The 25,531-nt window shown below is 37.5% G+C and overlaps 1 protein-coding gene across 1 annotated transcript; it reads left to right on the top strand.

Annotated features, from left to right (window-relative positions):
- The first annotated feature begins 11,623 nt into the window (after positions 1-11,623).
- Positions 11,624-12,167, top strand: LOC140451179 (uncharacterized). Its single transcript, XM_072544914.1, has 2 exons — positions 11,624-12,082; positions 12,150-12,167. Exons 1-2 carry the CDS (start codon positions 11,624-11,626, stop codon positions 12,165-12,167), a joined length of 477 nt encoding a protein of 158 aa, XP_072401015.1.
- Positions 12,168-25,531: the final 13,364 nt, after the last annotated feature.

Below are 25,531 nucleotides of genomic sequence, written 5' to 3'. Positions count from 1 at the left end.
CGAATTTGTCAAATTTGATATTATGTCTTTGATATCCGATTGGAAATCGAAACGTAAAAAGCAAATATAAAATGTTGTTCTGATTACAACTATACAATCATATACTACAATAATCCAAGAATTAGCGATAGCTTTGACTTGGGGAGTAACTAAACTTCGTTTTTAAAGCGGAGATTTATGCGATACTGCAATTTTCAAAAGAAAATAATAAGACAGCTCTGGAAAAACAGCAGATCCAAATATTGTTTGACAGTCAAGTGGCACTAAAGGCATTGCTTGTCCAGAAGCGACGTCTAGGTTGGTGTGGAACTGTATCAAAGAACCGAATGAATTGGGAGACCAAAACAAGGTTGAGCTTGTCTGGGTACCAGAACATCAAAGCATCGAAGGCAACGAAAAAGCAGATCAACTTGCAAAAAGAGGATCAAACGAATCAAACGAATCTGCTGTAACTTTCGGAGTACCAAAGGCTGCAGTTCGTAGCACTGTAGTGGACTGGACCAGAGAGAGTCATTAGCGATATTGGGAGAGAATCTCTAAACAGACACATTAAAAAATCTTTATTGGAAGAACATGTAAAAAAAGAACAGAGGAATTGCTTTGTATGAACAGGAACAAACTGAGAACAGTAAGAGGAATTCAGAACACGAATTCCTAAATAAAATAAGCATTTACCATGGAGACCTTAACTGCAGACTATGTGATAAGGAACTAATAACTGTAAATTAATTATTACGCGATTGTGGGGTACTGGACCGTATAAGACAAAAACTGTAGCGGCAACCATGAAAAGACCCTGGTATATTTAGAACACACCAAGCAAAAGACCTGTACAAACAGTGTACAAAAGTTCGAGACTGTGTGTAGGAAACAACAATGGGCAGCAAACACAATAAGCTTCAGATTTAGTGATAACGGAGATCTTTTTGATCAGACGGACCCAGGGAAAAAATTCTTATTACAGTTAATTTTCGTTTAAGTTATTGGTGTGGAAATGCCGTAAACAGAGAAGGGATATCTTTATTTGCTTCCTTCATCGATTACCAAAAGGATGTTGGGAATATAAAACATGATATGCTAAAGGATATTGATCTCGATGGAAAAGATATGAAGATAATATAACAGAATGTACTAAAATCAAAAGGCAGAATAAAGAATCGACAACTGTCTATATACAGAGCAAGTAGAAATAAATAAGGCCGTAAGATAGGGCTGCATCCTCTCCTCTCTGCTGTCTAACATATATTATGTAGAAAATACCAACTTGCACAGCAGAATTAAAAAGTGTCAAAATATATGGCATTCCTATAAAAAATTTGCGATATGCAGATGATGCTGCTATTATAGCAGGCAACATAGAAGAATTACTACAGATAGTAAATAATATTAATATAGAAGGAGAGGAGTACGGTCTCAATATTAACATCACAAAAAATAAATCGCAGACATAAAACAATTAAATATAAATAAGCAAATTCGTAAATTGATTTTCGAAACCAAATTCAGATTTCTGCTTTATTCTGTGCCTTCTAAGAATTGCAAGGCAAAACAGATGTTGATAAAGATGGTATTAGAGACATGGGAAATCTAAAATTGCATTCCACAACATATCTCCTCAACTAAGCAAAAATCCTTAGCGAATTGGTTTCATAAAGAGTGTATCGGAATAAAAGGAAAGACAGTTAAGATTTGATTTCACGTATAGTGCGTTTGTGTATCCGCTTATACGTATTTTACCCTAAAAGGTATCTTCGGAGCGGCTATTCACAAACGCTCTAAACGTAAAAATAATCTTTTTTGTCATAATAGAAGCAACTATAAAATGGCTTCGACCAAAAAAGCAACTTTGGACAAAGTTAGGAGATTTAAATATCTTGGAACTATTTTAAACAGTAAGTGGAACTACAACGAAAAAGATAAGAGAAGCAATAGCTAGAAATAGTTTTATTAGATTCAATACCAACCTTTGTTAGCTCGAAACTTTTAACCTCGGAAACCTTATTTGGATATTGCTAGAAAGGTCACCAATAGAGATACTGCGAATGGTAGCTAGATGGTTGGTACAGAGCGAGTCGGGGGTTCGAAACTAGCTTTTCGAGAGAGGTAAAATTACCAAAGATAAGAGAAGATAAGAAAAGGGGCACAACTTGGGGGGATTACAAGGAAATTAAGAAACGCTAGAAATAAAAAGAGATAAGGAGAGATAATTAGGTTCTGAGACTAAATTCAAGAAAAGATATTAACATCTAATTATTAAGTAAATGTGGTTAACATACTACTATATAAACAAATAATAAAAAACATGTTTAATGGAATTCGTCCACCTACTTACCTACAAACATATACAGCCTGATCTTTCTACTGGTCGAATATGTCGTGATAGTTAAATATTTTTATTAGCAAATATTCGGAGATACTCTATTATCAGGAAACTTATTAGGAGTGTACAAATAAAATATTCGGTAGATAAACAAAACAAAATATATTTAATAACTGAACCACCAGACGGGTAAATTTCAAAAACAACTGTTTCGGAGAAAGCTCTTTTGCTATGTGTTTGCAGTGTAGGTTCTGTGCTAATTGGTAAAGTGATCAATGATTCCTTAGTTTCTGATGCTGTTTTATTAACGTTTATACCTTTATTTGTATGCGGGTTATCGTTTTTTAGCCTTGGTTTATTTACATCTACATTTTTATTTTTGTATTGTTTAGATTGAGTGTCTTGTACCAAATAATTTGGTTCTGAATGAATTTGTATTTTATTTTATTTATCGTATGGCAATTACAACACATTTAGAACAAAATTACAAACACTAGTAATATAGGTATATAACTTTAACTTTAAATAGTTACAAACAAACATCAAGTGTATTAATATAATCAATTGACTCTGAAGTTGCAAACAGCAAGTCTTCAGGTCTACAATTGTAGAATCTTGAGGGACACTTCAATAATGTGGTCGATGGTTTGGTTCTCCCCACAGTCACATTGAGGAGACGGGTTCTTTCCCCATTTATATAGCATGTATGCACATCTGCCATGTCTGGTTCGGATCCTATTTAGAGTGGCCCATGTTTTGCGTGGAAGATCAAAACCTGGTGCCTTGTGGGTAATGCAGGGCATGTTATTTTGCCATGCTTTCCATTCTTGGGACCATGCATTCGTGATGTTGAACTCCTCATGTATCATTCTTGCCGTTTTCATTGGTGGTTTTCTAGAACGGAGACGGGTATTTCGTGCATCCTCGGTATCTTGGTGAATCGGCAGGTTTATTTGTTCATGATCTTTTTTTATTCACGTGTAAGTGCGCCAACTTGTAAATGTGGAGGTGGGATGTGACTTAATACTGAAAGCCATTGGGTGGGAGTTGATTTAATTGTACCAGCTATCATCCTTATAGTGCTGTGCAGCTAAGTGTCGACCTTTTTTACGTATGGACTATGTAGCCAAACTGGAGCACAATATTCAGCGGTCGAGAAAATAAGGGCTAAGGCAGTAGAGCGGAGGGTGGAAGCCATTGCTTCCCAGGTGGTACCGCATAGCTTCTGTATAATGTTATTTCTTGTGTTCAACTTTTGGGCAGTTTTCGTTAAATGCTCTTTAAATGATAGCGTTCTGTCTAGTGTTACGCCCAGGTACTTTTGTGTTTTGTTGTGTTATTTTCAAACCGTGTGTTGAGTTCCTTTCCAGCAAGTTTATTGTTCAGCTGAAAGCAACTAACGTTTTTTTTGGATGCATTTGGTTGAAGTCGCCACTTGCGACTGCCAAGTCTGCCGCCAGAACTTCTTCAGACGTTTCTAGTGTTTTGCATCGTGTAGTGAGGGCCCAGTCATCGGCGTATCCGAACTTTCTTGATTGTGTTTCCGGCATATCTGCTAGGTATAAGCTAAATAGTAGTGAAAAGAGCACTGACCCCTGTGGTAGGCTATTCCTAAGTTTCTTTGGTGGGCTGATATCTGTGTCCATCACTACTTAAAACATTCGGTCGTTGAGCATGCTATCTATTAGGCGTGCTATTGGTTTACATGGGATTTCACGAAGAATTTTGTATATAAGGCCCTCTTTCCATACTGTATCGTAAGCTGCCGAGAGATCAATAAATGCCGCTGAAGTTTTAAGTCTTCTTTGGAAACCCGCTTCGATGTAGGTGCTGAGTGCCATTACCTGGTCCGCGCAGCTTCGTTCTGGTCGAAAACCCGCTTGTTCGAGTGGGATCACTTGGAACAGTTCTGTACTAATTCTATTATATATAAGCCTCTCTAATAGTTTGTAGATGGCAGAGAGAAGCGCAATTGGTCTGTAGTTTTTTAGGTTGTCGTCGGGTTTGCCTTGCTTTAGTACGGCTAATATCTTAGAGCGCTTTATCTTGTGGAATATTTCCAGTTTCTATGATGTCCGTGAAAAATCGAGCCAGCTAAACTTTTGTATACTTGCCACAATTTATTAGGAATTCAGGGTGAATATTATCAAATCCTGGTACTTTTGCTGGCTTAAAGTCTTTAATAGCCTCTGATATGTCTTCGCTGGTGAAGGGGAGGGGATGCTCCATTTCTGTGGCTACGTGCTTTAAAGTTTTAAATTCTCTCTTTACGTAGATAGTGTGTGTTTTATCCTTTGGTGCCCTGGATGTTTTTACTTTATGTGATGCTATGGCATCTGGCTTTACGGCTGCCTCTCTGCGTTTCATACAGACGCCACTACCTAATTTTTTTAGTAATGACCATGCCTGTCTGCTTAATTTCTGGAACTTTAGACTTACTACTGTTTTGGTCCACTTTTGGCTTCTAGCGGCGTCTAGGCTGTATAGTAGTTCATCCGCTATTTCTTGGTCGCCAGTTTCAATACAGCTCTGATATAATTCCTCGCTATTTTCCGACCAGCCAGGGATATATTCTTTGCGATAGCCTCTTGGTATGTGTTTTTTGGCTACACTTAGCACGGCACCAACAAATCTGTGGTAGTTTTTAATATTAGGTGTAATTCACCCATTCAGGTATTTATCCAGATCCGCAGAGAAGTCAATCCAGTTGGCCTTTTTACGCGAACTAGACTTCCATCTTGGAGATGGGATAGAACTAATTAAAGGGAGTTATGTCCCTACTTCTATTATTACTGTCGATGTTGGCTGTGTGGCAAATTAGTTAGAACTTTTCGTGAAACCCCTAGAGGTAAGACTTTGTTGTCGGTCGAGACGAAGCATAGGTCGGGGTTGTATTCCCGCCTCCATGATGCAGATCTGAAGGTTGGTCGATATTTGTCATCAAACAAAAGGTACAAGCGTTCGTCTTCTGCCCATTTTATTTAAGCATTCCCATTCGCATCACTATTTTTGTACTTTTACTGTTCATGAAGGCTATTGTAATCTCTAACGTATACAGCAGGGTGAGGATGTACTTCAATTGCTTGGGCTGGCCAAGACGTAGCAGGTGGCTTGTAAATGTTGGACACGGTAATGCTAGCGATTTTTATGACTACATTATAAATACAGTCATCAGTGGAAGTAGATATTAGCGAAGCATTTTCAAGATCTTCTTTGACATATGGGGCTGTGCCGTATGTTCGGTGGTAAGTTGCGCCTAATAGTTCATAGCCCGGTACTTCGCCCATTTTTTGTAGTTGCTTCTCTGTTTCTTAGTTTTGATAAAAACTGACTTTTAGCATAGCTTATGCCTTCTATGTTTATATCGTAAATTTGAACTATAAGTCCGATTGGTCTGGTTGTGCGGTCCTCACAAGGGTCGTTTATTTTGTTTATCATCTTTCGTTGGAAGTGTTGTTTGGTCAGGAGATCCTAAGGATTGTCTGACTGCCAGTATATGCTAGTTCATTTAGCGTTACCCAGCTCTACATCCCAATGGATTTGTGCTGAGTATTGTATGATTTCGGTTATAATGTCTGCTGTAGTCACTGTGTTATTTATTATTAAACTGGAGTTATTATTTTTTGAGGACAGTTTGAGGCGATATTGTCAATCTTTTTACAAATATAGCAGGAGTGTTGGTTTACAACAAATTCTATAGTTTGTATTGTCATGACAAATTTACAAGGATTCAGAAAGTATTAGGTGCACTAAGGTGAAATATATACCTGTCTATGGAAACTTAGTCCATGTTGAAATTCGGGACGAGATGTGCCAATTCTAAGAAATGATAAGAAGACATAAGTTTAAAACCTAGTTTCTGTAGTTCTGATTCTAGAATATTATGTGGAATTATTGGACATACATTGGATAATATTAGTCGTTCACTGGGAGTAATTAATCTTCTTCCTTGTATTATTTAATTGTTTACTATGATTATTTCCTTGATGAACAGTGACAAGTTTGTCAAAGAATTCTTCCTTGGATAAATAAATACAAATCCTGTTGTTAGATTCTGCTCTACGGAATGGAAGCATGGACACTGACTGTTGCATCTATGAATCGGCTCGAAGCTTTCGAAATGTGGTGTTATAGGCGCATCTTACGTATATCCTGGGTTGACAGAGTTACTAATGTGGAGGTCCTGCTTAGAATGGGGAAGGAATGTGAAATTCTCATGACCGTCAAAACTAAAAAGTTGGAATATCTAGGTCATGTAATGAGAAATCAAGAACGTTACGGCCTTCTCCAGCTGATTCTCCAAGGGAAAGTAAATGGTAAGAGAGGATCGGGAAGAAGACGCATTTCCTGGCTTCAAAATTTGCGAAAGTGGTATAACACGACTACCACTGAACTGTTCCGCGCTGCAATAAGCAAAGTGAAGATAGCCGTGATGATCGCCAACGTCCGGAACGGATAGGCACTTTAAGAAGAAGAAGAAGAAGAGAATAATATATCTTTTGAAGAACTAACTGATCCTAGTGATACAAGGTAATCTTCTAATTTTACATTTTATAATGAACTAAATACAATAGCTTGCATTCTAGACGGAAAAATAAGAGTACTGGTTACTGATGAGTACGATTTTTTAAGTGTTGGTGGTGAAACACAGCTTATTTCCTAAGCTTATTCGGAATTAATATCATCCACTTAAATACACTTTGAAACTGGTCATTAGATCTAAATGCGGTCTTGTATCAAAACTATAACAAGGCAATTAAGCCGGTGCAAAAACAAAAAAGATAAGAAATTCTTGTTTGTATTTGAAATATTCGGTGGTTCTAATTATGTTGTCAAATAGATATTTTTGTTTATTACTAATAATTGATGTAATATACGCTGACTTACGTTACAGAGTCTCTGATGTTACTCCTACTCATGAACCAACTCAATCTTGTAATTTTTTAACGGGTATATTTAACTTAAAATTCGCTTAACTTAAGAGCCGATATTTTCCACTTATATACAGGTTAACTTCCAGGTCAGGATCCTAAATAAATAGAAATTGTTTACATATCTAAATAGTAATTTTAAAGTAGTACAAGTCAATAATATAACAAATCGAACAAAACTTACAATTCTAATAATATGCCTGAATCTTCACTGTCACTAATCTGATTGAGATTAATTAATAACAATTGATACTAATCATCGACAACAGACGCTATCATCAATACACCCAACACGTCCCATCGTAATTATACAAAAATAATAATTCTTATTATAAACCGTTAAACTTCAATGTTCTCATTCCTTAACGAATTTTTTTTTTATTTAGCTTTACGTGTCTCGACAGCGTAGGTCACTGACACAGGTACAATTTTATTACATTAAATTACAAGAATATACAGTAACATTACAATTAATAGAGAAATACATTAAATATCGGTACAATTATTAATTATCAAATTCTAAACTACGTTTCTTCTTCTAAATATCCTGGTAAAGCTTGGTTTCATAGAGGAAATTAGTAAGGTTTTGGAATTGATCTGGCGAACTGAGAATATTTTGTAGGTTTTGACTCAGAAGATTATTTTTTCTTTCGTTGTTAAAGTGGGGACAGTCTACGAGAATATGTTTAACAGATAGAATATTATTACAGTGTGTGCATGTATGAAGAAAATGTTCTCACGACACAATTTTTAAGAGGCAAATTTATATAACATCTCCCAATAGATGTCTACATCAGGATGTCCTGTTTTGGCAAGCTTATAGTGACGCATTTCCAAATGAATCTAAACGAAAAGTCTATTAGTTAAAATCAAAGAAAGAAAATCTTTGTATAGATACAAGAAGGCTGGTAAAGGTTTTAAAATTAGCAAATATACACCAAAATCCGATAAAACAATGTATAGAGATCCCTACGACTACCAACCTACGATGGCTAAAAACTCATCACCTAAAGACGATTCGTTGTTTTCAAAAACAGATCAATGTTTATACAGACTGCTGTCCATTTAAGCCCCGATTCATAGAGCAACAAGGCGATTGTCTAGGTCTTGCATACCCAGGTAGATAAATGATACCTCTATATCCTGGCGTTTTTCCATTTGACATCGAAGTGGCTGCATTTCATACAATTAACTTCTTTCATGAATATTCAGGGAAAAAATTACAGTCTAGGTGTAAAAATGTATACATATGGTATAGTTTTATCAGAAAACGTGGTACTCATTGTAGTGAATGTAATAATAAACCAAATCCCCCATAAAAAACAATACATGGTAAAGGATTTACTAAATTTAGTGATTTGCCCGGATATCCTACAGGTATACCAATGCAAATCGATATGCTTATATGCAGGCTTATATGGACCCTTTGCAAACGAATTATTATATGCCACACTGGCCAAGATCCTGAAAGAAGTCCAGAATAAAACCAGACTTGTTATGAGTATTTTTCTAGTCCGTATGATAAAGAAAAACTACTCAAAGTAGATGGTCCTCAAATGGCTATTGACAACATTGTTAAGCTTATGTGGTAGTATCGACATCTCCAGGGATTAACAGATAGTTAGAAAAATAAAACGAAGATTTCCAAATAGAAGTTTGAAGTGTTGAAATCCAAGAAGCAATGGTAGCGAGAAAATTAGGTCAAAATGAGATGATCATCTTGGGCTATAAAATAACCTCGCCGTGGTGGAAAAGGCTAGTCATCAGTCTTGGTCCCTCTATTGTGGGATATATCCCGGAGAGCACGACCGATAAAGCTAAGTACAATCCAACTAACGTCCAGCGTCTGTGTACCGGGTGCACAAGACACTACATTTTTTTTTCCAAATTATCCAAACACATTTCTTTAATAAAAATCTTCATTTCTTCCTATATAATAAAACCCATCCTACAGTAGGATGAGCGCAGATCAGCCTGGATTGGTCACCGTGGCTCATCTCCGGCCATCCACCAAATTTCAAGTCACTAACACTTTTATTAATTTAGATTCTTAACATCCATACAAACGGATATGCATAGGGCAGGCGGCTATGCATAATCCTAATATACCGCCTCCCTAACCTCAAGGTGTAACACCATCGTGCCAAAGAGGTGCATGGCCCAGGGGTAATAAAGTGGGCTACAAGCGATGCCCAAGGGAGGTGGCGAACCTGAGGGGAAAACAGCCTTGGTGGGGTAAGGGCGCACTGCCCCACTGGACAGATCAGCACGACCCAACTCGTGGGAAGAAAGATGAGAAAGAAAAAGAAAAATAAAAGAGACGGAAAAGGGAACAGTGGAGATGAAGGAGAAAGTAGAAGAGGAGGAGTGAACGAAAGGGATGAAACTCAAGGGAAGAAAAACTGGAGAAGAGAAGTGGAAGAAATTGTAGATAGAAATAAAACAAACAGAAATAGCGAGAACGATAGGGAAGAAAGGGAAAATCAGCAAACCAAGAGAGAGGAAGAAATAAAGGGAGGAGAAAAAGAGAAAGGGGAAAACAGGCAGAAGAAAGAAAAAAATAAAATGAGAGAGGAGATTTTAAGGAAAGAAAACGAAAGAAAGGAAGACGAAGAAGCAAGCAGCTCAGACAGCAGATGCAGCTTTGATGATGAATGGAGAAAAAGGAGGTCAAGAAAAAGAAAACCAAGCAACAGAACAGAAACGTCCAGCTTAGAGGAAGAGGGGAAGCCACTGAACTACAAAACTAGATCAAAGTTGGAGCGTCTCCAGGACAGCGTAGCGGAACTCGGGAAACTTATGAGAAAGGTGCCAAATACAAGGCTATCCATAAAGTGGGAGGTCGACATCTTGAGAAATCGGATGCTCGATTATATCGAGGAAGTGGAGGAAAATAATGAAGAAGAGGCTCCAAGAAAGTCTGTGTGCATGACATCCAGATGCGTGCAGATCAACATGGAACCCTTGAAAGTTAAGAAGTTGGCGACAATGGGGGTTCAAGTGGATCTAGAGAATCCAGAAGCCATTAAACGAAGGGTAGACGCTATCACAAATAAGATGACAACATGTAAGGAAGAGAAGGAAACAATAGAATTTCTAAATGAAGACTGGCCAGAGGAGGTCTTCACTAGGACTATAGTGAAAGGTGACATCTCAGAATTACCAGGAGATGTGGCAGTCTTTGTCACCAACAATGATGAGGACAACAAAGCCATGGAAAAGGCCAAAGCTATGTTTCCGCAGCTACCAGGTGCTCCAGCGGAGGTGGATGAGGAGGGCGGCCTGGGAACTACGAAAGTCCCGATGTCTGTTCATAAAGATGGAACGTGGATCCACAAGGAGAAGTATGGATTTAAACTTCTCCCAAACAAAAAGGAAGAACCTGTGCCGGTGAAGTTCCTGAAAACATGCAGGAAACTGGTACAGAAAATGGAGGAGCTGGGAAGAGAAAACCTGGGAATCCACACACCGGCAGCACTGAGAGTTAAGACATCGAGAAAAATTATGGAATGGGCTGTAAGAGGAAGAGATGTAACGATCACGCTCCTAGGTAGAAAAACAACAAGAAGGTGGACCAATATCAACACCAAGTCCAAAGAACAAAATGGAGTCGTAATCATCAATAAAACCAAAGAAAAATCCTTTGTGAATCTAATGACAGAGGTAAAAAACAAGCTGACAGGAAGAAAGGACATTGACATTAAAAGGATCAGACAGACTAGAGACCAAGGAATATCACTGGAGTTGGTCGGAGGACGGGAAAAGGCAGAGGAAGTGAAGAAACTTCTCTCTGATAATACATGCGTGTCGAGAGCAGTGGCAAAAGGAGGCATCGTGAAGAAAAGACTCTTAGTACAGGAAATCCCACCCAATACAACAAAGAAAGAGATCCAAAAGGCCACAGAGGAAGCAGCTGGAAAAGAGCGGGTCTGTGACATTATAAAAATTTGGACCGAGACACGAGGCGCAGTAAGAGGGATGATGAGTGCCGTGATCGATGTGGATGAAGATGTTGCCGAAAAGATCTTGCAAATGAAAAGAATAAAAGTAGACTACACATCCTGCCGAGTAATAAAATCAAGGTTAGAAATACCGAGATGCTTGAGATGTCTTGCCTTTGGACACAAACAATGGCACTGCAAAGGGCAGAACAGAAGAGGATATTGCTTCCTATGTGGCAAAGAGGGTCACATAGCGCTGAAATGCAAGGAAGAAACAACCAGATGCCTCAACTGCGACGTGAATGGGCATGTGGCAAATTCAAGAATATGCCCAAAGTTCAACCGACTGGTTAAAAATAGAAATAACTGAGGACTAGTCCCAAGAGTATGAGAGTGTAAAAGAGAGCGCGAAAGAAATCCAAGGTTTAGAAATGGCAAACAAAGAAAACATGACTCGAGAGCTGAGAGTGCTCCAAACTAATGTGGGAACGGCAAGACTAGCACATAATCTTGCCGAAACTGCCGCAGTTGAAAAGAACATCGATGTGCTGGTGACGGCGGAACCAAATCCAACAGCGGTGAAAAGAAGAGGATGGTTTGTAGATACGACCGGGAGAGCTGCTGTACGAATCTACAATAGGAAACTGCGAGTGTATGAAATTAAGCCAAAAGAAGGATATGTGATTGTTCGGATGGAGGGGGTGCGACTGGTCTGCTGTTATATTTCTCCAAACGTGACGGTGGGCGAGTACGAGATGAAGATAGACGAGATCATGCAGGAAGTGGGAAACACAGAAGGAGAATACGTAGTTCTGGGAGATTTTAACGCAAAAGCAGCGGACTGGGGATCTCCCATCACCGATGCTTGCGGCAGGATACTAACTGACTGGGTGGGTGCTCTAGACCTAGTGGTTCTGAACACAGGTCTGGAACCTACGTTTGTTAGGAGAGGTACAGGTACGTACATCGACGTGACCATGGCGACACAAGCAATAGCGGCGAAAGCAGTAGGTTGGAAGGTTTTGCCAGACTACACTGGAACTGAACATCAATACATTGAGTTCTCGATAACTGGAAAGGGGACCACTAACACGGTCCGTGCATCCGGGACGTCGGTGGGCAGATGCGGCGATGGGAATGACTGGAAAGTATACGAGGAACTAATTAAATGGAGAGTGAGCATAATGCAGGGTCAATCACCGACAGTGGAAAGCCTGGAGAGAGTCATTAAAGAAGCGATGGAGGGAAGCAAGATTGGTCGCCAAGATGTCAACAGGATGCCATATTGGTGGAATGCGGACATCGAGGCACTAAGAAATGTGTGTATAGCAATGAGAAGAAGGTTAACAAGAGCAAGAGGTGTGACGTCCTCTCGTGGGACTCACTATCCGGGTAGCTTTTAGACAGTCAGAGACAGAGTTCAAAATAAAAATAAAACTTTATTGTCTTCCTTAAATTAAATTGACAAAAATCTTACGTACACATTTACAATTTGGTTTAGTCTTCTCAGTACCTGGCCTATTTACTCAAATTAAGCTTGACCTTGTCATATGGAACTAGTCTTATCGACAAGCGAGTGTGTATCTAAAATTTTACGGTAACGTTGTATCGATTTAATAACAGCGGACGATAGGTACAAAGAAAGGAAAGGAACTCAACACGTCCCTTAAGTGATTCGGGTTAATAGGACACTCCTCGACAGTCTCAACACGACTGTTTCAGAGTACGGGTAGTGAAGAGCTCAACACGCACTTCGGATAGCGGCGGTAAAAGGAAAGGAAGCAACTTGTGAACTCAATACGTCCACAAGCCGGGGTAGGGAAGAAGAGAACCTTCAGTCAACACCTGTCGATTCTGTCTCTATGAGGAAATGTTGCCGTTTATATAGCGGAGCTTTGCCCTTTCTACTGTCGATACACTCCTACTTCATGGGTTGGTTCGCGCGCACGCTGGTTTAACGGTGATGGCTTGGACTCATCGTTACAGAGGTAGAGCAGGAATCAACCCTGAGATCATCGAGGAGATCGAGGAAGAGTACCGCGCAAGGAAGAGGGAACTGTACAGGAAAATCCGTACAGAAAAAAGAAGGCACTGGAAAAAGTTGTGTGAACAGCTGGATGAGGACATCTGGGGTCAGGGGTACAAGATCGTCATGAAGAAGTTCCATGCGTATTCTCCTTACGAAATGCCTATGGATAAGAAGCTTGAGGTAACAAGAGAGCTTTTTCCGGACGGCAGATGTCATGGTGTATGGAGGGATGAAGGAGCTGAGCGAGCTGTACCCTTTCAGCTTCACCGAGCTTCAGCGAGCTTCACCTGAGGCGGTGAAGGGTCTAGGACGGGTGAAACCTGCGTGGCTTCTGGAACATATGAATGCACTGCTGAGGGCACAAACTTTTCCTGAGCCTTGGAGGACATCGAGGTTAATACTGCTTCCCAAAGCTAGGGAAAAGTAATGCCCCATCTGTCTGCTTCCATGCATCAGTAAGCTGTATGAAAGGATGCTGCAAGTACGCATAGACGACATGATTGAGAGGTCAGGTGGTTTATCAAGGAGGCAATTTGGTTTTTGTAAAGGGAAAAGCACGATTGATGCAATCATAAGTGTACTCGAAGCATTGCGCAACAGAGGGGATGAACAACCCTGGGCGGCTCTGCTGTTGTTTAATGTTAAGAATGCATTCAATACGTTGCAGTGGAACGAGGTAATGAACGCAATGGAGGAGAGAGAATGTCCTGGTTACCTGATGAATGTGGTGGCGAAGTATCTGTCCGAGAGAAGGATTATGGTGGAAAAGGGCACGATCGTGGACGTGACGGCCGGGGTACCCCAGGGATCTGTCTTGGGCCCGACGATATGGAATCTGGCATATGACGGGGTTATGCACTGTGAATACGGAAAGGGTACAACCCCCTTCGCATTCGCGGATGACCTCGCTGTACTGGTAGTGGCGTCGTAAAGAAATGGATGACGCAGCACGGGCTGAAACTTGCGACAGAGAAAACCGAAGCCATCATTCTGAAGGGGACAAGGAATAGGCAAAATATTGAATTAAAATGTGCGGGAGCATGTCTAACACCTAAGAAACAAGTAAAGTATCTAGGAGTGACATTGCACCAGAATGGAAAATGGGAGAGCACGTGCGGGAGGTGGTCCGGAAGGCTGCGAATAGTACGGCTGCGTTGGGGAGGGTAATGCCGAACATTGGAGGACCCAAATCCGAAAGGAGGAGGGTCTTACACGGTGTTGTACAATCGATCGTCCTCTACGCGGCACCAGTCTGGAGCGAGGCGGTAGAGATAACTGCCTGTAGGAGTCTCATGACACGAGTAGACAGAACAAGTCTGTTGCGAGTGGCATGCGCCTACAGGACTGTGTCTGCGGCAGCCTTATGAACCATCACTGGATGTATTTCGTTGCATGTTTTGGCGGTGGAAAGAAAAGAGCTTTATGAGAGAAGAGGTCCAAACCTTACTGTGGCCGAGAAAAGAGAGGAAAGGGAAAGGTCAGTTGAAAGATAGCAAGAAGAATGAAACAACACGGAAGATGTGGCACAGTGGACGAAAATGCTGATCCCGAACATAAGAGATTGGGTGGACTGTGGCCACAGGCGACTGGATTATTTCCTGATGCAGGTGCTCACAGGACACGGGTGTTTTAGGGCCTACCTCTATAGAATCGGAAAGGCTGATACAGATGAATGCCTATACTGTGGATACTCGGACACTGTGACACATACGATGTTAGATTGCAGCAGATGGATAGTAGAAAGGAACAGAATGGAGAGAGAGACAGGTGTGAATTTTGTTACAGTGAGAGAAATGATTGAGAGAATGATTGAGAGAATGATTGAAAATAAATTAGTTTGGACTAACATACACAGCTATATCCGTGCAGTGATCAAGAAAAAGGAAGAGGAAGAAAGACTGCTAAACCAACGCTAAAGGTAAGAGTGAATGATGCTGAAAGGTGAAGCTAGAAAAGTGGGTCACACTGTGTGAGTTGGAATACGTGAGTCAGACTGTGGGGAAGGAGGAAGGAGGAGGATTTCCATCTGGAAATAATGCCTAACTAGGAGCGATGAGTGTCTTCTACGCGCTACCTGGAACGAGACAGGGAACCTCCTTGCTGATGAATAGAGTGTGGATGTGTATGAATGGAGAATGAATGAATAAAGGTAGTGATTCGGAAGTGAATCGGAAGTACGAAGAACGAATCCTGCACTAAAGTTAGTCAGGCGGCGCCCTGGACTGAGATGTCTTTTGAAGATTCCAGACCCCCCCTCTATAAAGACGAAAAAAAAAGGTGGATCTTGGGAAGGCATTAAATGTTTATGAGTTAGTCTTGTATGGCCGATTCTAAGTCGGCGAATTAAGATTTTGTTTTTTCGTGTCATGGAAGGAAACTCAAGCTTTTTAACGCTGGGATGGATGTCACGAAGCTTGGAAGGAATTTTATTCCAGTGATCTTGCCAAGACATTTGGATGATATTTTTAAAATGCGACTGTAAATCTGTATGAAGTTGTATGTTTTCAGTCTCCATATTAGAAGACGAGGCTTGTTTTGCAAAGAGGTCGGCTAGTTCGTTACCTGGGATTCCTACATGAGAACGAATCCAGATCATGGTTATGGATACTTCCATTGAGATTAAACTATCGAAAGAGTTTTAAATAGCTTGAACCAAAGGATGTACCGTGTACATACTTTTGAGAGAATAGATAGACGCTAAAGAGTCTGTACACATTGCTACTTTTTTATGTTTTGGAGATAATAAGTTTGTAGCTTGGAGAATAAAGAATAATTCAGCAGTATGTATGCAGCGGAAGAGCGGAAGATTACAAGATGTGATTAAATCGGTGTTTGAAGTTACAGCACATCCAACAGCTGTAGGACTCTTAGAAGCATCTGTGTATAAAATTTGGTCAAATCTGTTGTTAGCAATTAATTCTTTAGAGGTTTGCCTTAGAAATTGTGGATTTGTCTGATGCTTATCATAATTAGTTAACATGAGATTAAAATCTGCTATCGATTTATTCCAGGGAGGTTTAGGTGATATTAATATTGGAGTTGTGACTGAAAGATCGATATTATTCAGATGTGGTGAGAGATACTGTGGCATAGACTGAAGTTTAATAGGAGAAGGAGAGTTTAAAAGTTCATTACTTAATAATTTATACGCTGGGTTTTCGGTATTAGCTGAGATTCGAGACGAATATTTTAAAAAGAGTTGCCGGCGACGTAGCCAGAGGGGAAGTTCATTAGCTTCTCTGTATAAACTCTCTGCGGGGCTCGACCTAAAGGCTCCAAGGCATATTCGGAGTGCAGTGTTGTGTACAGAATTAAGAAGTTTTAAATCTGATGGGCTAGCTGACATATAAATAAAACTGCAGTAGTCTATTTTAGAATGAATAAGACATCTATAAATCTCAAGAAAGGAGTCTTCGTCTGCACCCCAATGATGATTAGACAGAGTTTTTAATAAGTTAAGATTTGTCATGCACTTAGTTTTGAGATCTTTTAAATGGCATTTCCAAGTAACTTTACTGTCGAATGTGAGTCCTTAAATCCGCATACTCTTTACTGTAGGTGGACAAGTACCATTTATGGTAATTTTAGGAATTATAGTACTGGCTGTCCTGCGAGAAAACTTAATGATTTTTGTCTTTTCAACAGAAAAGTTAAATCCACTTACTGAAGTCCATTCAAGCAATTGGTCAGTAGCATTCTGAAGTAGTTTGCAAGTGGCAACAATGTCTTTGCCTCGGCAGAAAATTATTAAATCATCTGCGTAGAGTGCAAACTGGACCGGAAGCTCAATTTTATTACATATATCGTTTAAAACAAGAATAAAGAGTGTAGGACTCAATACCGACCCTTGGGGAACGCCATCGGTTTGTTTTAAAGTCCTAGAGATTTTGACATTTTCTCTTACGTTAAAGGTTCTATTTGTTAGAAATTGATTAATAAATAAAGATATATTTCCAGATATACTGTACTCCTCGAGTTTAGCTATAATAAGAGGCCTATACAGAGTATCGAATGCTTTTTCGATATCAAACGAAACAGCTATTAGGTCTTGTTTGCATTGAAAGGCGTTAATGATTGATGTTTGGAGGATTGCTAAATTGTCTGCTGTACTTCGGTGTGATCTAAAACCTGATTGTGCCAAATTTATTATTTTATATTTTTCTAGAAACCACAGAAGTCTTTTCTGGATCATTTTCTCCATAAGGTTGCACATTGTACATGTAAGAGAAATTGGTCTGTAGGAATTTAGATCAGTTGAGGGTTTGCCTTGTTTTTTAACAGGAATTATTATGGATTTTTGCCACAAATTTGGAAATGATTTTTTGGTCCATATTAAATTGTAAATTTCCAGCAGTTTAGCTAGGCTAGGCCTTGAAAGATTTTTAATAAAGATAAAGGGAATGTTATCTGGACCTGTAGCTGAATTTTTGCAACAGAACAATGTGTCTGATAATTCTTGTAATGTAAACGGCATATTTAGAGAAATTTGATCAGATTTTCTGCTATCAGATAAACTGGAGTTTAGATTAGTAGACATGGGAAGCTGCCAATTTGAAGTAAGTCTATTAGTTGCTTTCTTATGAAAAGTTTCACCCAAGATGTTAGCAATTTGTTGACTACAAGTGACTGTGCTGTTTTGAGTAAGTATGGCAGAAATTTTTGAATACGTTTTCTTTCCTGTCATGTGTTTAATTTTTTTCCAAATTTTGCTAGAAGGAGTATCAGTATTTATGGATGAGACGTGTTTTTTCCAAAAGTCTTTTTTGCTTTGTTTAATTACATACTTAGATTTGGCTCTCAGTTTTTTTAAGGTAATTAAATTTTCTTTAGTACTGTCTCTGCAGTATTTGTTTAATGCTGCCTTACTTTGTTGTCAAGCCAGAGAGCATCTTTCATTTCACCAAGGTGTTGTTTTACGAGACGAAGAAATTGCTATTTGTCCGATATTTGCTTCAGCAGCGGAGATTATACAGTTATTGAAAGTGCCAATATTTTCATTTGCATCTTCTGATAACTGCAGCTGATTTAATTTGCTTTCAGTATATAATCGAAAGCCATCCCAGTTGGCATTAGAAATGTTCCATTTTTTAAAGGGGTCGAAATGTTTTGCAGATTTTTCAGATATTAAAAAAGGATAATGATTATTGTCATAAAGATAGTCAGCTGGTTTCCATGTGAGGTTAGGATATATTTTTGGGTGGCACAAACTTAAATCTATTGAGGAGAATGTACCAGTAGCAATATTAAAATGAGTTTTAGAATGATTATTCATTATACAAGTATTGGTAATATTTAATACATTTTCGACAGTCTTTCCCCGGCCGAAGGTTTTTTCAGAACCCCAAAATGTATTGGGGGCATTTAAATCTCCAACAAGAAGGAAAGGTAAAGGAAGTTGGTATATGAGGTCCACTAAATCAGCTTCGGATAAACTATAATTTGGAGGAATATAAATACTACAAACTGAAATTTTGTTTGGACACCAAATGTTAACGGCGATAGCTTCTAGGTTTGTGCAAATGGGAAGATGTGTGGAGTAAAGATCATTGGATACGAATATGGATGTTTCACCGCTAGCTCTAAGATAGTGAGTTCTCAAGAAATGATATCCTACAAAACCATTTAGAAGTCTTTTGTGGTCAGATTTGAAATTTGTTTCTTGTAAACATACTATGTCGGCAGTAGTATCAACGATTAACTTTTGAAGGTGTTTAAGTCTAGGGTAAAACCCATCACAATTCCATTGAATTAGATTGAAATTTATTAAAAAGAGGAGTTTTGGGAATGTTGGGAGGTATCTGAGAGACATTCCTCATCCGGAGGTTCCAGTGATGACAGGGAATTTATACTCACTGTGTCTGCTGTCAGACTGAAAATATTGTTTTAGTTTTTTTGATATTCGTGTAAATCTGCATTTTAGTGACCTATCTGTTAGAAAAGGATAAACATTATACATGTCAGAGAGTAATGATTTGATGTCATGTGTAAACTGTTGGGCTTCCGATAATAGATTGCTACTACCGTAACTATTTTCAAGAAAACTTATGAAATTGTCTACAGAAGTGGAAAAAGAGTGTGATGACTTACTAAAACAGTCTTTTATTACTTCTTTTAAGGCATCCGTGATTTTGGAACTATCAGACGAATCTTTTTTTAACTTCTTCCTAGCTTGTTTCATTGGTTTCCTGTTTGTATCTTGATAAGGAGGTGGCATTGAAGGTGAAATTTCTTCTTGTGTTTCTGACACGTTGATTACGTTGGAATCTGTTGAATTCGAAAAGGCTCTCTTCATTCCAGGGACAGGTGAGGATGATATTTCTTCAGTTGTTGATGGATTCTCTGTAGAAACTGAAGCAACATTTGTATTTGGGCAATTGTTAGCTACATGTCTAGATTGTTTGCATAGAAAACAGAGCATTTTATCGGTGGACAAAAATATGCGATGTGCATTACCTTCAAATAAAATGACCAATGAAGTTTGGATCTCGTAGTTATTATTCGGTGGGACTATATAGACTTGTTTACGGAAGGAAAGAATATGGTTATATTCGTCGTCTGGACTTCCTGCCCTTAGGAACGAGATGGGTGAAGCAATCTGTAGGCCATAATCTTTGAGTGCTGACTCGATAAGCTCATGTGGAATAGATGGACATATATTTGATAAAACTAGACGTTTAGCTGGTGTAACTAGTCTTCTGATATTATGGCCTACGTGTCCTACGCAAACAACAGGATTATTTGTGAGTAATATTGTGAGTAATGTTTCATCAACTATATGGTTCAAATTTTAGATATAACAGTTCTGTTTATATACGAAAATATTGACAAAATTTCGGCACTTCACACACAGAACTTAACTCGTTCAGTTCCCGTTGACACGTCTCCTTAACGAATTTAAAATTAATATAAAAGTGCACATTGTATCCATTTCTTTTGAATAATATGATACAATTTTAATAACAATAACGACAAATTTGTAAATATATAGCACGAGATTTTTCTTTATCCAATTTTTATACAGCTTGTATAATTGGATTTCTAATGCGTGGCTATTGGTTTACTAAAACACATTAAATTGGCGTTTTTAACAAAGCCATATCCATTACTAACACATTCACAATATCTACTTTTTCCTTATCTCCATTTGTAACGATAAAATTTGCCAACCACATTGGATATCACTCGTAGAGAGATAAAAGTAATTATTGGGATGGAGATAGGATCTGCAAACTAACCGAAACCTTTGCGAACGGCCACTCTTGATTTGGTTGGAGAGCTAAGTCGTAAGTAAGTAAATAAAAGAGGGACTGGAAGGGGTAACTACAAAAAAAGAAATCAAGAAAATACTTACATAGATTTCCTGGGCAACAAAACAAAAGAAGGTTCCTAAACTATTTGAATTTGGCCGCCGTTTAAAAGAATCCTCTTGCTGAACAGAAAGAAAGGCTTTTCTTTCCTAAAAAAATATTAAAGAGTGAAAATCTTTTTAAAGGAAATAATTCTACAACTTCTGGTTTAGAGAGAAACATTACATATTTATTATTACTTATTTTCTTTTATATCCAACATAGGACAGTTTTCATATGGTGGATATATTACACATAGATGCAGATTAAGGTTTATGTGAAAGTACCAAACCATTATTGTTCCATAATTTGGTACAAACTCATTTTTATTTTATTACTTTGCTACCTGGAAATTTTCCAACTGACTGGCCGGCACGTCCTATCTAACGCATCTTTATCTCGGGATACAATAAGGAAAAGAAATAAATAGAAATAACATAAATATACAAATACAAATATATTTTATTATCAAAAGAAATAATATGAAATTTTTTAAATATTGCGATTTTTGTTCATATGTTTTTGTACAAACAATTCTGAATATTATAAAAAAAACCTTTTAAATTTATTACGCAATATTTATAGTTATCCTTTGAAGTAAAAAAACCTTTTATAAACTTAATGGTATCTTAAATAGCGATAATTTTTGTTCTTCTGATAGTATAGAGTCTTTTATTTGAAACATACAAAAAAAAATTATGTCATAAAAATATTTGACTGACCTTTTAACTCGCACACGACGATGTCTTCTTTCGACCAGAACAGCTACCCCTTGTTGATTATGTTAGGCTACCAATCAAAGCTTTCTCGGTTCTAAGTGTCCACCTGTCAGCATACCAGCAAACGTTTTCTCCAAAAACACGAGCAGGCCTCTTTTACCAGTACTCGTTCAACAAACTCCAAAATTCTCTCCTCTTTTTCATATACTAACAATCTTTCAGTTGGACTTTATAGAATCCAGGAGGTATTCGACTTCTCAGCTTGGATCTATCTCTCGTTCCACCTTTCAGCCAATCACTTCTAATTATTTAACTACTGGCACTTGCTTCTAAATTGACTACACAAAACTTCCACTGCTTCTCTCCGATGACCATCACATAATAATCTTTTTTACTCCAAACTTTTAAAACATTCACTCTCTTTTCCCATTCCAAACTCGCTAACCAATCAGAAAATTTCTATATCCCGCGTCAATATATCCCGCGTTCTATATCAATCAATTTTGTGGCGTGTATGAAGATAGTGTTGATCTAGAGCTGAAATTGAATCGGAATTGCGAACAGAAATGGAATGTTCATAAATAACTCTGTGTTGTTTATTTGTAATATTGTTTTTGAATGATGGGACAAGAGATGAAAGTTTTTGTTAGGGGGGGGGGGAAGATTTGATTTTCGAATTTTCAAAACGTTTGGATGAGAGATTGTTTTAAAATAAAGACCTCAGCAAGTCTACCGGCATTATCGCAAAGGCGTATGAGTGTGGAGAAAAGGGTATTAATGACTGAATTAATTTATGAAGATGGATAGTGACAGTTAGCATGCAAGTAACGATTGGTATGGGTGAATTTTTGATAAACCGAGTAATAAAAATCTTGGAATTGGTTTTTATCTATGATATTGTCGAGAAACGGTACAGATGAATTAGTGTCCACCTCCATCGTGAACTGGATACTAGGATATCTGTATACCATTCAGATGGGTTTAAAAAGACACCAAAGCTTTGAGCATCGATGTGGATAGTGCACGGGTCTTGAAGTTTTCCATATAGATATTGGCAATTACTAGAGACGGTTTGGAGCCGATTGGAGTACTATTTATTTGTCTGTAGAATTAATTTTGGAATATAAAATAAGTTTTAGACATACAATGTTTAATGAAAGGTAAATGGTCTTGCTGGATACTGTATTTAGTTTTTAGAATGTTTAGAGTTTCGTCTATAATATTGTTTGTAAAGAGTGAAACGATGTCGAAACTTACTAGAATGTGTGACGGTAAGATAATATAGTTTGTAAAGTTTGATAGGTTGAAAGATAAAGCATTTTCTACGAGAGGTTGTAGAGTTTTGGCAAAATACTTGGCCAATGGTTGTGTAGGGTAGTTGTATGCACTGATAATGGGACATAGAGGAATATCGGTCTTGTGATTATTGGGTAAGTCCTTAACAGATTTTCTTTAAACGACTTCATCCATTTTATTTGGGGCCGTCCTCTTATTTATTTTTTTACTATTAAACCAGTCCCAATGTTTATCAATTCTTTGAACATTCTTTCTTTTTATATTCTAACCATCAAAATTTTTGGCTGTCTGTATATTTATGACAATTCTTAACTGGTTTTTGTTTGTCAGAAATTCGCCTCTTTTAAACCTTCGTATATTTTTCTATTTTCGTTTCCATCTATCTAATGTTAGCAACAAGCTATAAGCTACTTTTTACTTAAACTACCTAGACTATGCAGAAATATTAATGATATTCAAATCAACTAAACCACTGCTGAAGTCCCTTACAGACAAATCTCACTGTGATGTTGGGAGTTAGATTGAAGACATTTTATGCAGAGATGATGCTAAGGCTTTTATAACTTCTTAATATTGTAGACAACCACATTGAAAAAAATAGGTTTATTAATATTTCACCTACATATTATAAAATAATAAGGTAGGTGGTAAACTGACAAATTCGACTCTGCATACATAACATTCAAACACATAGTATCCTAGCACGCGTTTAATGCAGGTGCATAAGCCATCTTTTTTGCAGTTACTCTTAATCGTTTTTAATAAATTTTCTGGTATTAGCTGCTGTAATGTTTCGATAGATTCTAAACCATTTTTTCCAAGCTTCCAACCCCTCTCGGTATAGTTCAAATTATTACTCAGCTACAGTTGAACTTGACAATATACTTTATAACAGTGTTGTTCTGCTGCAAATTGAGTAGATAAAAGCATTGACAAATAAAAGTTCTTTTTCTATATAGCATCTTCTTTTTAAAACATGAATAACGGAGAGTATTCAATTTAATTTTAGATCTTTCACCCATATACGACGTAGCTATTACTGTGTGGCTGGGGGAATTTTTCACTATCTTAACCGGCTAGACCCTTTGCTTGCATAAATAACACTACATCTTTTTAATGGGCTGGTAAATTTCCGTAAGTTTTCTGGTATATATACAATAATTTTTTGGAATTCATAAGGTGGACTTGATATTTTCGTAGATATAAGCTGCAGCATATCCTTTGACACATTTGGAAATATCAGTGAATATTTGATTTGTTGTTGGGTATTTGGATATTAAATTTTTAAAAGCTTGCTGATAGCCTACGAAGGTTTGGTTTGCTGAAATTCTGGCAACCTAATATAGTGACATGAGTTACCTTCATTAGCTTAACCGGAGTTCGTTAGACAGAATTTCCATTAACAATTGACGAAGTTTTTCAAATTGTTTATAAGCCTAGGAATTTAAACAATTTTTTAAAAATTCTGTAGGTTCTTCTAATCGGCATACTTTAATATTTCAAATTGCTTTTGGAATCTTGAATTCTCTTCTAGATTAAAATCTAATTTTCAAGTATTCAGAAGTTTTAGTTTTTGGCGTGCTTTTACAAGGTACCTATTTATTAAAAAACAAGTTTAGATTGCAAAATGATTTTGCAGGAACTATTAGATTCATTTTATTGAAATTTTGTGTAATGATTAAGCATATTAAAAAGTTTTTCTCTCAATATGAACGTCTTCAGTTTAATTTTTAGTATAAAAAATAAACTCAAAAAAACGTTTTCTGTGTTTTTTTTTATTTTTTTCTAAACTGTGTAATTAATATTTTTTAATACAATATTTGGTATGTGTTTAATTGTCTTTTAAGATACAGTTTATTTTATTTATATCATGAAACAAATTAAGGTAATTATTTTCGCCATTTTAAGAATTTTTGAAAACTTTTTAGACTTTTATTATTATTTTAGTTACAATATTTGATATTTACTTAACTTTTTTTAATTAGTAGGAAATTATCGACAATTTGGCTAAATCAGCATATACATATACTCGGAGAAAAAGTAATCAAAAATTTAATTTCAGCGACAGATATTGACACTGTTAGTAGACAAAAACTTAAAAATAATTGGCATTTACATTACAGAATGTCAGACAGGCTTAACACAGGCTGTTTTAACTTCTATTATTGTAACCCTGGATACCCTCAAGAAGATGAGTTTACACATAATCTAATCGACATTTTATAAAGACCATACAATTTACACATAATCTAATCCACATTTTATAAAGACCGTTAATCGGCTGAGAGCAAATCATGCCGTAACGACATCTTACATGCATGGAATCGGCTTATCAAATACTCCCAATTGTACTTGTGGCAAACTAGGCGATCTAAAATTATACCAGCAAGGAGACATAGCAGACTTAAAAAATTACCGTCCTATCAGATTGCTTTCACACGTATATAAACTTTTAACAAAAATTATTAAAAAAAGACTGGACACTAAATTAGACTTCTATCAGCCTAGAGAACAAGCTGGATTTAGATCGGAATACAGCACTAACGACCACTTACTCAATAGAAAAGTCTGCAGAATACACTGCACTGATATTTGTCGACTACGAGAAAGCATTCGATACCATAGGCCATCAGAAAATGTTAAAAGCATTGATAAAATGCCAAATAGACCGTCGCTACACTAAAATAATCAAATATATCTACCAAAATGCCACAGCTAGCGTAAGACTATCTGAACAAGAAATAAATAAATTCTGTATACAGCAAGGAGTACAGCAAGGAGACACAGTCTCTCCAAAACTATTCACGACGCTTTTAGAACATACTTGTAAAAAGGCACATCTGAACGAGCATGGTATAAATGGAGGGAAGCTCAGTTATTTGAGATTTGCAGATGAAATCATCATTATAGCCGATCGTATGGATAATGCAATAGTAATGTTTAAAAAAT

This window comes from Diabrotica undecimpunctata, chromosome 9 (genome assembly GCF_040954645.1).
Source record: "Diabrotica undecimpunctata isolate CICGRU chromosome 9, icDiaUnde3, whole genome shotgun sequence".
In the NCBI taxonomy this organism is placed as follows: Eukaryota; Metazoa; Arthropoda; class Insecta; order Coleoptera; family Chrysomelidae; genus Diabrotica; species Diabrotica undecimpunctata.
The sequence above is the reverse complement of the archived record's forward strand: the minus strand, read 5'-3'. Positions and strand labels throughout refer to the sequence as shown.

What these genes read in the sequence shown, in the direction of transcription:
- LOC140451179 (XM_072544914.1), top strand. Translation starts at nt 11,624, where the DNA reads ATGGCAAACAAAGAAAACATGACTCGAGAGCTGAGAGTGCTCCAAACT.